Consider the following 14,411-nt stretch of genomic DNA (forward strand, 5'->3'; position numbering starts at 1 on the left):
AGAGTTTGGAACCAAATGAACAAGTACATTTAAACTTTATTTGTGTGCTCAGTCCCATCCAGTTCCAACTGAACTCAATGGGTCTAAGTTATACTCCAGTTTCTTCTACTGCCTTCTAAAATTTCTATTGACTTATTATCTTGAGAAATGCAGCTTTGTTTTATACACGCACACATTGACATTAGTCTGTCCGATCAGACTGTAGAATAGCAACACATCTTTTGAACCCTCTCTTCACCATCCCTCCTCCCCCCCCCAAAAAAACCCCCCAAACCTCAAGCTATGTAATTTTTCCTCTGCACAATAGCTCATTCAAATTATACTTGTATCTTAAGAAGGGTCTGATTAGATTCTTTCCTGTCATGGATTTTCAGACGTTTGGGACTTTTCAAGACTTTCTTGATGAAAGAGATGCTTTTACCAACCCTTTCCAGTTAATGTGATTTTTTTTTTTTTTATGCTGCTGGAATTATCTTGTGACTCTTAATTCTTCTGAGCAAACCATATGCACCAGAACATAATAAATTTGGGGGTGGTGCGGCGGGGAGGAGGATTAAAAGATTTTCTTTTTATCTGCTTTAACCTTAACTTACAGGGCTGTCAGCTGGCTAAAGCACTCTTGTTAACTGATGCTCTCCCATGTAGTACAGTAACGCTCCTTGTTCTGGTGCCAAACAGCTGAGCACAGAGATGATGAAGATTTGCTAGGTCCCCTGCTTTTCAAATAAATCAAGTTTCTTTTGGTAGTGTTTGAGTGATGTTGTAGTTTCTTTTGATAGCTTCACTATTGAGTTTTTGCCTGTGTTCAACTTTGTCTAGATCAGTGGTTCTCAACCTTTTTTGTACCAGGACCCACTTATAAACATCAATGGCTAGTCCTGACCCAGGGCCCCTCATTCACAACCCACTACACCCTGCCCCCAGGCCCTAGTCCCCCAGTATGTGGGGTTGGGGTGGGTGGGGGGCATGGGGAGCCCCAAGCAGCCCCTTGTAGGCTGGAACTCTGCCAGCCTGCAAGGGAAAAGCCATGGTTTCCTTCTTTTTTTTTCTCCTTCAAAGGATAAACCATTTTTTTAAAGCTTGTTAATCCTTTTTTAAAGTTTGTTCATGATCCCTTCATATATTCTTGCGACCCACAGGTTTACAAACACTGGTCTAGATTATATTATTATTTGTTTGTGGCTGAGTCTGTACTACTGCAAGTAGTGCTGTCGTCACAGACCAAGATTCCTATTGCACTAGGTACTACAAAATTGTGCATCTTGTCCATTATCAAATCTTCAACCAGGGATCTCGAGGTAAAATACACGTGTTAACAATTTGAGCTAATGGTCAGGCTGACTATTTTAACAGATTTGCATGTTATGTGGATTGGGCAGGACAGCTGGTACATACTGGCCGCATCTATGTGAGACGCTTACTGTGCAGTGGTGTCGCCAGGCACAAACTGTGATGCAACACTGCTGCACAGTAGTAACGAGCTACTGCACAGTAAGCGTTACTAGGCAGCCATGCCAGGATGCTACTGCACAGAAACGCTGGTTACTGCACAGTCATTTAGTACTTGGTTTTGCAGGGACTAAATGACTGCGCAGTAACAACTGTGCAGTGGGCGGCTCGTGTAGATGTGTCCACTGAGTAGCTGCTTGTATAAACATATAACAATAGTGTCCAAATATTAGTGACACAAGGTTCTTTGCATAAATGTGATATCTTTTATTAGACCAACTAAATAGTTGGAAAAATTGTTCTTTGCAAGCTTTCAAGCACAAACACGCTTCTTCAGGCATAGGGAGAGTCTGCTGATGTCTTGTGTGCTCTCCTGAATGGAATGGAAGCCAGTATGCTTCTGTTAGTATTAATAATTATATAATTATTTAATAATGATTTAACGTATGGTATTGTAAGTATTATTGATTGACTTAATAATACTATTTATTTAATGATATTATTAATAATTATTATTATATATTATATTATTTAATATATAGTGTTATAAGTATTAGTGATTGACTTAAGGAACAGCTACCTTTACAAGTCGTAAAAGATAAAAGAATCTGAGTCTTGAAGCAACCAAACTGCAGTGCTAGTGAACTTGAGTAATGTTTGGATTCCAACATTTATTAAGTCAAATCTTTTATTTTATTTTTTTTAAAGAACAATTAAACAATCTCCTAGAAATCTTATAAAAAGATTTCAGGAAACTAGAGTTGATTTGCTAAAGTCAGTGGGAACTTGTATGTAGTTACATGGCTCCTGTTACTGTAGAGATGGAGCAGATTTTAATGCATCTTTGCCGTGCCACTGTCTAGTAGAAATACAGTTATTCTCATTATGCCAGTGGGGTTCTGACATATAATACACACAGATGTTCAAGGCGGGTAGCAGGAGGTTAAATCACACTAAAAATGGCCACCTGATCTAATTTAGTTTGCCCAGGTGTGGACCTTACACTTAGATCCCTAGTTAGGTGATCTAAGTATGAACTGTACAGAAGTTCAGGACGGTTATATTGGTCTAAAAATGGCCGACCTAATTGAAGTTAGGAGTACCTCCGAGGTAGTCTAACTTAGACCAGGTCCAGCGAGACTGATCTAATTGAACTCCTGTACAGTTCCTAGTGCAGCAAACCGATCCTCCCATCACAACTTACTTCCTCATTTCCCAGCATCGGCGAACACTGGAAAAACTGGCACCAAGAGCAGCTTGTGAGATAGGGAGTTTGGTAGGCTTGGGGTGCAGGGGGATTGGGAAGTGGCTGGCTGGCTGGTCGATGGTAGGAGCTGTCTTTCTGGGGGTGGGGTAAGGGGCCAAGGGAGGTGCTAAAAATAGCCTGGTGCTGAGGGGTGGGTAGGAAAAGTGCAGTCCAGAGGCTGGGGCCAGTGGCAGTTGGTCTCATTCTGAATGGAAGGGCAAGACCCTGTAGCCTCCAGCTTTAAATCCCAGCAGGAGCACTGGCACACCCGTCAAGATTCCCAGTCTTGACTGCATCTAGCATCCCCTGCTTCTGAGGAAGGCTTAAAAAAACCCAAAAAAACCCCACACCTGACACACAGCAGAAAAGGTATGTGTGGTAGGGAAGTGGATTCCCTCCCAGCCCCATGCGGCAACCAACAAAGCCCAGCAGCGTGGGAAATATGTTGGCACAGCTGTGCACAGAATATAGGCACAGCTGTGCCTCATGGATTTAAGATGAGTAGTCTTTCTGAAATGGATTCTTTAAATTGAGCACAGGTCTGAGTTCTGAAGCCTGACACTGATAAAGCAGACAGGTCTTCCAAGCTGCTCTCTGGTTCTGCAACTTTTGCGTGTGGCCTCTTAGGAAATAGAAGTGTCTTATGAAGTCTATACTTATGTGGCACAGAATTCATTAAGAAACAGCTAATCTGCTGGAGAAGAGTCCCGTATTTAAAGGTGTTTATTTTGTATATGTAAATGTGGAAGTAGCCTGTGTTAACTAGGCTTGATTTGTTTTCACTTTCATTATTTATCTTCTTTATTGCTGGATCGTTAAAGGTGGGTGGAGGAGAAGAAAGTGTTTCTGGAAGGAAAAAAAGCCTATTCCAGTTAATAGTTAATGGAAAATAAAGCTCCACTAATTTATTGGTTGGCTATCAGATTGGCACCAATAAAAGGAGAAATTATATCATTATCGGCTATCAGCTTTTTTGGTTTTTGTAGCTGATAATTACAGCCCTGTGCCCAGAATACCCTTGCAAGCATAGTCTGGTTCCCATGCCCTGCTGCTGGCCTGATCCCATGGTAGACTACAGGTCCCAGTGAGCAGCAGGAGGGGGAGGAGGTGCTGGGGAGCAGTCCCAGGATGCCGTGCTCAGCAACAAAGGGACTGTTACTGGTTCCTGCTGCTGCTGCTATGGCAATATTGTGCATGCTGCAGGGGCCTGAGCACCAGGGCTGCCACAAATGTTGGGCCCTGTGTGAGGATCATTCCACTCTGCCAGGCATTGGCCGCCTTTACAAAAGTGGCTTCTGTGCAGCGGCCATGGGAGCTCGGTTGTGTGGGGCTTGCTGGTGCTGAGGCAGTGGTGTGCTCTGGGGCTCCAAACGTACCTGGTGCCATTGTCCATGTGAGGGTCTGCTCCACCCACCCAGGACGGCATCACGGGCTGCACAGGGAGTGGGGCTGCGAGTAGGATCTGTGGGCGAGGGAGCGACATGCATGGGAATAACGAGGTAACTGCCTCCTTCATCGAGGGCTGGAGCAGGCAGGAGGTATGTGTGTGTGTTATAAATGCAGAACAAACAAAAATGGTTTATCTATGTCAGTAGTTTAGTGCAAGGCATTTTATTACTAAATATCAGTTATCAGATCGGCATCAGCCAATATGGTTGGTTAATCATTGGCTATTGGTATCAGTCAAGAAAATCTTTTATCCGTGCCCCCCTAATGGCAAAGCACTCGTACTTCAGTGATTCATGATCTTTCATTTAAAGCAGTTTTATGTTTGTGTGTCTCCATTTCCTGTTATAAAGCTAGGGCTTGTCTAAACAGGAACATTCTTTTGAAATTAATTGGGGTGTGAATTCTACAGCATGCTGGCAATTCTGTGCTGACTGTGTCCTCTGTGTACAGAAAGTATAAAATAGTTTATGCCAGTTTGAAAGTGAATTGCACTTCCTACATGCAAAGACTGTCCACCTGGGGAGTTAGTGTGGATTAGACAGTGGAGTATTAAAGCTCATTTTATGGTAATTTCCATGTGCAGACAAGCCCTTACCCCTGTTGTATGCCATTTGTACAATCAATACAAACAGAAATAGGCCTTTATCAAACAGTAGATGCAGTTATGACTTTGTTCAGCACTGGTGTGGAAAGTGGTTATGGTGCATCTGTAACGTATTGCCCAGTAGTGTTTCTCAGGGCCCCTCTAGAAGTTCAGGTAAAAGTATGATAGGATCTGATATATGATTCACAGTTATGCCTCCTGCTATGCCACATGTGGCACAAATTGTTCAATTACTCAATTAATTGTGTAAATATATATAACATGTAGAAGGGAACCTCAGTTGGGTTAGTGAAAAATAATAACCAATCTTACGCAGAGAGGCATTATCAGCAAGGATCCTGGTTTTACCTCTGCTTATAGGTTCTGGTCAAGACAAATCTTACTTTTCTCTTCCAAAATAGATAAGTTGTGTTATAAAATGCATTAAGATTTTAAAACCCCAATCTTAAATTGATTTATATGTTATTGAGTATTTGCTAGTTGGGGTAAACCAAACACTATTTCTCGCTCTCACCACTTAGTTTACAAAATATGTCACCTAGCACACTTTTAAAGCAGAAACACACCTTTTATCATAGACATAAACAAAGGTCATTCCTGGCCACGGCCCCCTTAACCTTGGAGTTTCTGGAGATCTGCTTAATTTATAATGCACAAAATACTATTTGCTGCATTTGTGGAATAGTTTATTCTAATGCTCTTACTGTTCTGATCCATGGAGTTGTGATTGTTTTGTGCCAAGGAGTTTAATGTAGGACTGCATAATAAAGCTGAAAACATTTGGTGTTGCAACAATAAATGCTATTCTCTTCTGACACCCACCCATGATTTGTTTAAACTTCAAAATATTTGCTGTATTCCCCAACACCAACCACCCCACTGGGTCAGAGATTAAGCAGTAAACAAACAACTTTGGCTGACTTAAAAATTCATATTGTTATAAAAGACTCCATCAAATGACTAGTACAGTGGTGCCCTGCGAGCCAGATGGGTGACATGGGGTCGATCCAAAGGCCAAATCAAGCCCTGTGTGGTACCTCAGCTGGCACCCATGTTCTCAGATCGGGCTTCACACTGGCCCCACTCACAAGAATTGGGCCCCATGTGGCAGGACTGAGCCCTGACACCCCGTGGTGCCCTTGCCTGATGCCACATGCTCGGATCAGGCCGCTTGCTGCTCTGCATACCCAGTGTAGCACTTAGGGCAGAGGCAGGCAAAATACGGGTCGTGGGCCGGATCCAGTCCACCAGGCCATTCTATCCGGCCCACAGAGCCCCTAAAAAATTTAGTAAATTAATATTTATTTGTCCCGGCTCCCTGTCAAAGCTGGCAGGGGCAGTAGGACCCAGGACCCAGGGGCAGTAGGACCCAGAGGGAGCCCTCAGCAGGCTTGAGCAACCCAGCTCCGCCCCTCCCAGCCAGTTCCCTGCTTTTCTGCCCCTGCCCTGCTCCAGCACCATGTGGCAGTGGCTCCCGGCTGCATTCCCAGACTGCGGAGCATGGGACCTCGCTGGTAGGGGTGTGTATGTATGTGCGCGCGCACATGTGTCGGCAGGCACAGGGCAGAGTATGTGCGTGTCTGCAGGCACAGGGCAGAGTGTGTGCGTGTGTTCATAGGGCAAGTCCCACATGCACACCCCTCCATATACATGCATCTATGCCTCCCCTCGCACTGCCATACACAAACCCCAGCCACCCTCCCCCCCATACCCACACACCTACAGCCCCCGTAAACCTATATCCACCCCCTACAATATACAAGAATAAGACTTCATTTTAAGCTGTTGTGCAGTCACCGCTGCGTACACTACATAAATGCATGTAAATCAGGACAAAAATATTTTTTAATATCAAATTAATGAATGTTGTAGATTTTTGCTTTTTAGAATATAATTTGGTATTTTTCTGGTTCTGAAATGGCAAAACCCCTTGCTGAAAGGAGTATTTCTGGGAGCAAGGGGAGGGACTTCTGATGGCAAAGGTCAGGGGTTGGGGAAGGGAATTCTGGTCACAAGATGGCAACCTGTCAGGGGGTGGGGCTACCCATGCGGCCCTTGACAGCTTGCCAAAACTCAGTAAGCGGCCCTCTGCCTGAAATAATTGCCCGTCCCTGACTTAGGGCCACGCTTTTCGGCTCATGGGGCTCTCCACAGGTCAGGAAATTTGGCAATAGGGGAGAGGCAACTGTTCCTCTGCCACCACATTTTCAAACCAGTGAGGAGCCCCAAGGGTCAGATGACGTGGCTTCAGGGGCCAGAACAGGTAAAGCCACATAAAGTGAAAAGGGCCCTGGAGTGGCAGTTGAGTGAAGGGCTCCGTAGTGTTCAAACATCAGAAGATATATTGTGCTGAACCTACACGAACATGATGGGAGGCCTGGGCAGTTGGGCTCATTGTCTTTAATCTGGTCAAGAGACTGTTTATCGCTGGAATGAGACTATCACCAAGATTAATTTTTCTCACAATTGAACTTGGATATGTGTATATACAAGTATAAGTGTAAATGTTTGGCAGTAGTTAGAATTTAAAATTACGAAAAACAACAAATATTTATGGTCAGCCCCATATTTTTTAGGGCTTTATGGGAAGGAGTGTGTCAGCTTTCCCCAATTTGTCACCATTCTGATGTTAGATATGTACATGTGGAATTGTGTCGTACAGTGCGTGCGGGCTGCCCCTTCTCCCCATGGAGGCCTTCTGCGTAGTCTGTAGGTTTCTACATGAGTGCAGGTATCTGCCTGTGTGTATCTCTTGGCAGAATCAGGGCCTTAGAAACTGCACAGAAGCCATTTGGAGCTGGTGCAGAGCCCAAGATGCACCTGTAGATATTCTGGAGCAGGTCTGTCCAACTTCCAAGGGGCTGGGGGTCCCATGCTGTATCAGTCACAGGCCCTGGGCTACACACCATGCAGGCCACACACTGTTTGGGCTCCATGGCATTCTTGCCATGCAGGCATTGCTAGCTCCCTTCCTTCACTGCCACATGGGCAGTGCAAGCTCAGCCATCCCCCTCTGTCACTCAGGCAGCGGGCTTACTGGCATCCTTTTCTCAGATTTTGTCTTAGTCCAGAAGCACACACCCTGCTTAGGAAGTTTAGTAAAAATCCAGTTTGAATTTCTCAAGTGTGTGGATGAGGGGGTGTTTTTAGAGTAAAGGTCAGTTAAGAACTTTGCTCACACAGTCCTAAGTTTGGATAACTCAGTAGGCTTTATTTGAAAATATTGAAGTCGACATCTGTAGTGTCCGCATCTGAGGTTGTCACTTCATTCAAGAAGTTTAGCTTTGACATATTTCAAAATAGCATACTGAGTAGGCGAAAAACAATAATTTTCAAAGTGATATGTTATCATATCATGGGATGAATGTTCACAGGTGTATTTGAAAAGTTATTCATCTGTATGGATTAATAGTTCTAAGAGAAGAACAGTGTCATACATCAGAGTTAACATGATTTTGTAATTTTTTTTAAATAATAAATTATTAAATAATAATTATTATTTAATTCTTTTAAAGGCTTTACTTGAAGACTTCATACAGGATTGATGCTAATAGACAAAACATTTTCCTTTATCTCCATTTGTATTATATATAAAAGAATGTCACATATCTGATAACCATAGAGGGAAAATATCATTCCAGATCCAAAGATTCTTCATGCAGTTTTCTACTGGAACTGGATTCTTGATTCATTCATTTGTTCTGTCTTGGATTTTCCAGAGTCTGCATTAGACTTTGTAGTTCTACTTGTCAAAGTGCATTCAGTGTCTCAGCAGGTTTAAATTAGTTTGCACCTTCATGCATTATTTAACTTCTTTTAGTTGAAAGATTAAATTTGGTGCTGGACAATGACAATAAATGAGGATACTATGAGTAATGTCCTGAAGCTTTGAAAATAATTCAGTTGTGATTTAAGGATCTTATAAAGTCTGAAATTAAGCTTCGATTAATACCTCTCCTTACATAATAATTTGTTTTAAAAGTGCATTCAGCTTCTGATTTAGGTTTTCAAAAGCCTCTTTTTTATTTTATATAGGAAGTGTGTTGTAAATACAATTTCAAGATGGCATAGCCATCTCATCATGCAACCAGAGAATAGCAGATTCAGACTGCCAGAATATTCATTAACATGCCCATTTCAGCATCCACGTTATAAAGAGCTGTTTCCCAGTTTGCTGTTTCTGCTGAACTTCCCAAAGGTGGTATAATCAGAAGTCAGAGCATACAGCAATACACTGAGAGTTTTAAAGTAACTGGCTTGATTCCAAATTGATGGCGCCATAATTTTCACTTCCTTTATTTAAAAAACTAGTGGTACTTTACAGCATTGAGCACTATCTTGAGAGCGGGGGAAACCTCTCTTCTGTTCCCAGCTCTGTTGCAAATTTAAACTGTAAAAAAAAGATAAATGAATCTACTGCATCAGTAAAAGTTATTTGAAGTCTATGGAAGAAAAAAAAATATAAATGAAAGATATGAACCATGGACAGCATAGGATTACTAAAAACATATGTACAGTGGTATAATATAAAACAACTATACTTGTTTTCTATAACCACAAATGTACATAGCCGTCATTTCGTATTGTTCTTGTAGATGTTGTGATGACTGAACTTGTAACCCCCTAATGACATCCACTTATACAAGGGAGAAGCAGTGAGGTGTCTGTGGGAATGATAATGCAAAATTTCCTAGTTTCCATTTAGCTATCAACAAAATGCTTCTCCATTAGCAAAACTGTTGCTTGTAGTGGGAATTTAAATTCTTCTCTGTTTTCTTGTGAATGCAATTTGAAAGCAAGCTTAATCTTACCCCATGATAGTTCAGTTGACAAGATCAAACATTATTCTCTTTAATGACCTATCCATCTGTGTTAGTGTGTTTCTGCTCTTAAAAGTGATACTAAAAGTGCCATTTTAGTGGGTATATAGTGATTGCTTCCAGATTAAGCACCTCTCCATTTAAAATGAAATGTTTGGTAATCTCAGGACCTACAACGATTCCAGCTGGTTTGAAAGAGTTAAGCTATCTCTTCCCCCTCTCTCCCTCTTCCTCTCCTCATTTGTCAGCCTTAATGATTCTGTAGGTCAAATTAATATCCATCAATGCATACTGTATTTTATGCCTTCTGTTGTTTGCATGTTCTATTCAGAACAGGAAGGAAGTCCTTTTTTTTGTCTGTTACTGATCAAAAGTGAGTGGTACAAGTTTTTCCTTTAGAAAAGCAATTTTAGCTTCTCCACATGTTCTATCCAGAATTGTATGTTTTTTCTCTTTGAAATAATTGCCTTCAGCCTCATTCAGCATGAGACTGCATTCGTATTTGGCAGAAAAGCAAGAGGCTTCATGTGAAATTAATGCTTTGGTCATTTTAGAAATGTGCCATCAGAAACTGGCTGAAGAAGCTAATTTTTTGCATTGTTCCTCTTCATTAGAGTCTCTGACTTCTTTACCCACCTCTCACTTAGTTGTCTAGCTTAATTTTTCTAGAGTACCTCTTGCCACAGCATCTCAGAAAAAACAGATATCTCCATTAGTTACTGTGGAGTTGATTGTAATATTGTGCAAGATTATGACTTCAATCAAGAAATAAGCTGCAGGAGGATAAAAACTCAAGTCACAAAAGACCCTGTTTTCAACGTCTTTTGCTAGTATTCAAAATATGGAGAGGGGGGAGGAGAGTGCATGTTTCAGCAGAATTGTTTCTAAGGCATCAAGTGTTTCTAAAAATGTCCTCACCTGACAAACTTTTGGTTCACTTTTTCCCTTGTTTTTGTACAGAAACAAGGGAAATGCTGATTATTTCTAGCTTCTAATTAGTAATGAATTGTCTGTAAACATGGCTCATTCCAAACTGCTGAGGATAACTGCAACTGGATGACGTCTTACTCAGTGTATATATATATATTATAAATTAATTAAAGCATGCTATTTGATATAAATCAAGGCATACACAATGCTAACATGTAAAAATGGAACCATGTGTACACTATTTCTGGGTATAGCACTTGTTTAGATCATTGTATCACCTGATATATTTAAGATGCATAGTTTACAAAATAGACTGCCTAGCCTTCAAGTATTGTGCACTGTATAAATATCTTGGAGTTTATATATTGAGGTTATTGGATCCCGTGTTGGAAAGCAAGAGAATCTCCTCTGTTCATAATCTATCCTGTGTAGTTGTGTATATGTTTTATAAATGTTGACCCAGAAAATACATATGATCTGAGAAATGTTAAATTAATCAGTATATCTGCTAAATAAGATTGGTCACTTGCACTTCAGGTTTTTTCAACAGCCTAAGTCCTGTTTTTTCAACAGCCTAAGTCCTAAATGAGAGAGAAATAGATGACTATCAATATTCTAAAAAAACCCACTAACACTAGGCATTAGGTATAATAAAAAGCAGACCCCCAAAGTAGACATAAATATCATCCTGAACTCAGTTATGCTTATTTTAGGACTAGATGTAGATGCCACCTTTCCCAGATCAGAGCTCAAAATACATGATACACTGACCCTGTTGGTAGTATATGGATTCTGAACCTTCTGATAACAACCACTGTTCCTACTTGCATGTCCTGGCTCAAAGAGCTTAAAGCACATGCTAGATCTTAAAGTGAGCTCAAAGCCTGATATTTCTATATCTGATATTTCAAAGAAAGACTTGTTAGAAAAAGATAGATTTAGATTCAATCAATCAACCCACTAATATGAATGTCATCTCCAGATACCACTCTAAATGTTTTCATTGTGTTCAAAGTGTCACCTTGACATCAAGTTAAAAATAGTTGGTTTTTAGTGGAAATGGGAACCGGTTTACAAGAAAGTAACTAGAACAAATTCTACTAGAGCAGAGGTTCCCATACTTTTTCTTATTGGGTATCCCCTTCCAGATTTACCAGCTGCCCGCTAATCCCTACCAGTATACATTATATATTTTAACCCCTTAAATGCCAACTATTATTATAATGAAAATTAAATCTGCCATTACACAATTTCTCCTGCCTACCCCTCAGATGTCTTGCATACCCCCAGGGATACCTGTACCATGACTTGGGAAGCCCTGTATTAGAGTGTTCTTTATTTGTCTCTAGTTTACTGATGTTTCAGTATATTGCAGTTTTGTTACAGCATTCCACATTTTGGTCCAGAATGCACGTTAGCCAAAATGTTTACAGTCATTTGCCTAAAATTAGCCACTTATTTAGACAACTGAATGTGGCTGGAATAGCTGGTCTTAGTCCACTGGGTTTTACATTTTAGTTATTTTATTTTTTGTATCTTAGATCATTTTTTTCTTCTTTAATCATAGACTCAAAAGCAAATGTATCCTAAATTAAATTTCCTCATTAATAATTTGTATGTCACTAATGTTTCAAGAATCCTCTTCCTTTATATACAATTCTCCAACATTAAAAAAGAAAAACATTTTATTTTGTAGGTCAAGAAGTGGTGTTCAAGTGCCTTGGAGAAGGAATTCTTGAAAAGGCCTTTCAGGGATATAATGCTTGTATTTTTGCCTATGGACAGACAGGTGAGAGGTTCTCTGCTTGTTATGATGGAAGGGGGAAGAAAACTTTTTGGGGCAAAAATAGAACAACAGTGTTAAAACTAGAAACTCTCTAAACAAGGCTGTTTTATTTCAGTATTATTTTCTATTTGATTTTAAGTGAATTCAGTGATTGATTGATGGCTCCAGAGATTGAAATAGTCTTTCTTTAAACACACAATGGTTTCAGCCAGGGGAGTGGTGGTGTAGCATTCCCTCCACAACTCTGTCAGTGTGTTTTTAGTTTCTACCTGCTGGGACCACCCTCCAGGATAGAAAGCGCAGTTCATACTCCAACTTATTCAGCCTTTTGTGTGTCTGCCAAGACTGTCAAGAGGTGCCCAATTAATGGCCGCTGTGTTGAGGGGCTTATGAAAGATTTCTCTGTTGGCGTACCTGCATCTCTCAGCGTATAGTCAGAGGAACAGACTGACTGTTTGGAATCCTCTCAGTTATGTTTTTCTTTAATGTGCTCTTGGAAGAACAAAAGGAGAGAAGAATGTGTGTCGCAGGAACAAATTAGTGACTCTTTCAGACATTTCAGGATGCTCTAAACATTCCGTTACTTTTCCCCTTCCCTCTAGGTTCAGGAAAATCCTTCTCAATGATGGGCAATGCGGAGCAGCTGGGCCTGATCCCACGGCTCTGCTGTGCTTTATTTCAGAGAATCTCTAGAGAAGAAAACGAGTCTCATACCTTTAAAGTTGAAGTATCCTATATGGAAATCTATAATGAGAAGGTCAGAGATCTGTTAGACCCCAAAGGGTAAGTCATTTTTCCATTTTAAAACTGAAAAATAGAAATAATCAGTTGGAAAGGCTGAGAGAAACTTCTTCAGTTTGTTTAATTATACATGTAGTTTAGAAAAAAAGCATAAAGCCAAAACGTTAGAAAGTAAGTCCTTGTAGTACCAGGTTTGTAAAACCTAAAGTTTTGGTTGCATACTGACTTTTTATTTGATTATGGCTTAAAATAGCACTTTTCTTAACCAGTGGCTTTGTCCACAATGGAAAATATACTCTCCTTTTTGTATAACCAGGGCAGCTATTTAATAGCTGACAATCTAGACATCATGTTGTTCTACCCCCCTGCTCAAGGCAGTCTGATTGTCCATACCAGCCTAGGCAAATATTTATCCAACCTGCACATACAAATTATGGAGATTAAAAATGATTCCTTCACTCCATGAAGGATTGAACCATCGTGAAGAAACCACACTGTATTTCAAGCCCCATATCTTATCACCTGGACCCTCACAGTATATAATATTATATAGGATTAAGCCTAAAACATGTTAGGTGACTTGACCTCCCTTTCCCTTCAGAAAACGACTTCCTAAAAATGGGTATAAGCCTATATAAGCCCTTATTCCCTTTGTATGTAGCCAGTTGCCTTCTATGGCTAGACTTCAGTGATGACCCTTGCATCTTTCTCCCTTTCTGCTTTTCTGTATTTAATAAGATGAGTGACTGTGTGAACAAATATCTAAAAATAAAAACAGATATGTTCTTTAGAGCCTGTTACACATTATATACAGAATTAGGTATGAACAGGGAGTCAAATACTGGGAAGTATTCTGTTGTATGGGTACTTGGAAGCCTAAACCATCTGTTTCTGCAAAATGTGACCTTTTGTTAAAAATGTCACTCTAATAGTTACAAAAATACCTGTATGAATAAAAAAATAATGCTGTGCTGACTTCTGGGGTATGCAGACAGTTGCCAGCATCTGTACTACTTCATGTTTGTAGCTTTCCCGTGCAGGATTGAAATGAAGGAAAGTCAGTTTCACCACTGTCATTCAGAACCCTGTACAGTAGTGACTCTGATCAGAAATCATGCCATTTTCATGCCCTCGCTGGTTGGAAAAGCTATTCAGCAAGATTCACAGTGTAGAGAACTGGAATACAAAAAGGAACAGAGGAAATGCAGTCAGCTCCTTCAGTAATATAATAGCCATGGCCGGACTGACACACAAGTTTTAGTCTTGGATCCAAGCTTTTAGAGCCTAAACTTATGGTGCTTGAGTAAATTGTGTTGAGGTTGAGAGGTTGAGATTTTCAGCAGGGTTTTACTGATAGTCATCTGCATACATTATATTCTGTATCTT

General features: G+C 40.6%; 1 protein-coding gene across 1 annotated transcript in view; it reads left to right on the forward strand.

Annotated features, from left to right (window-relative positions):
- KIF13A (kinesin family member 13A) overlaps window positions 1-14,411 on the forward strand; it is a 187,992-nt gene that overhangs the window by 87,383 nt on the left and 86,198 nt on the right. The window contains 2 exon segments of the mRNA XM_025208438.1: window positions 12,195-12,287; window positions 12,887-13,067. Coding sequence (XP_025064223.1) covers window positions 12,195-12,287; window positions 12,887-13,067 — 274 coding nt within the window.

Source organism: Alligator sinensis, unplaced genomic scaffold (genome assembly GCF_000455745.1).
Source record: "Alligator sinensis unplaced genomic scaffold, ASM45574v1 scaffold928_1, whole genome shotgun sequence".
NCBI classification, from domain to species: Eukaryota; Metazoa; Chordata; order Crocodylia; family Alligatoridae; genus Alligator; species Alligator sinensis.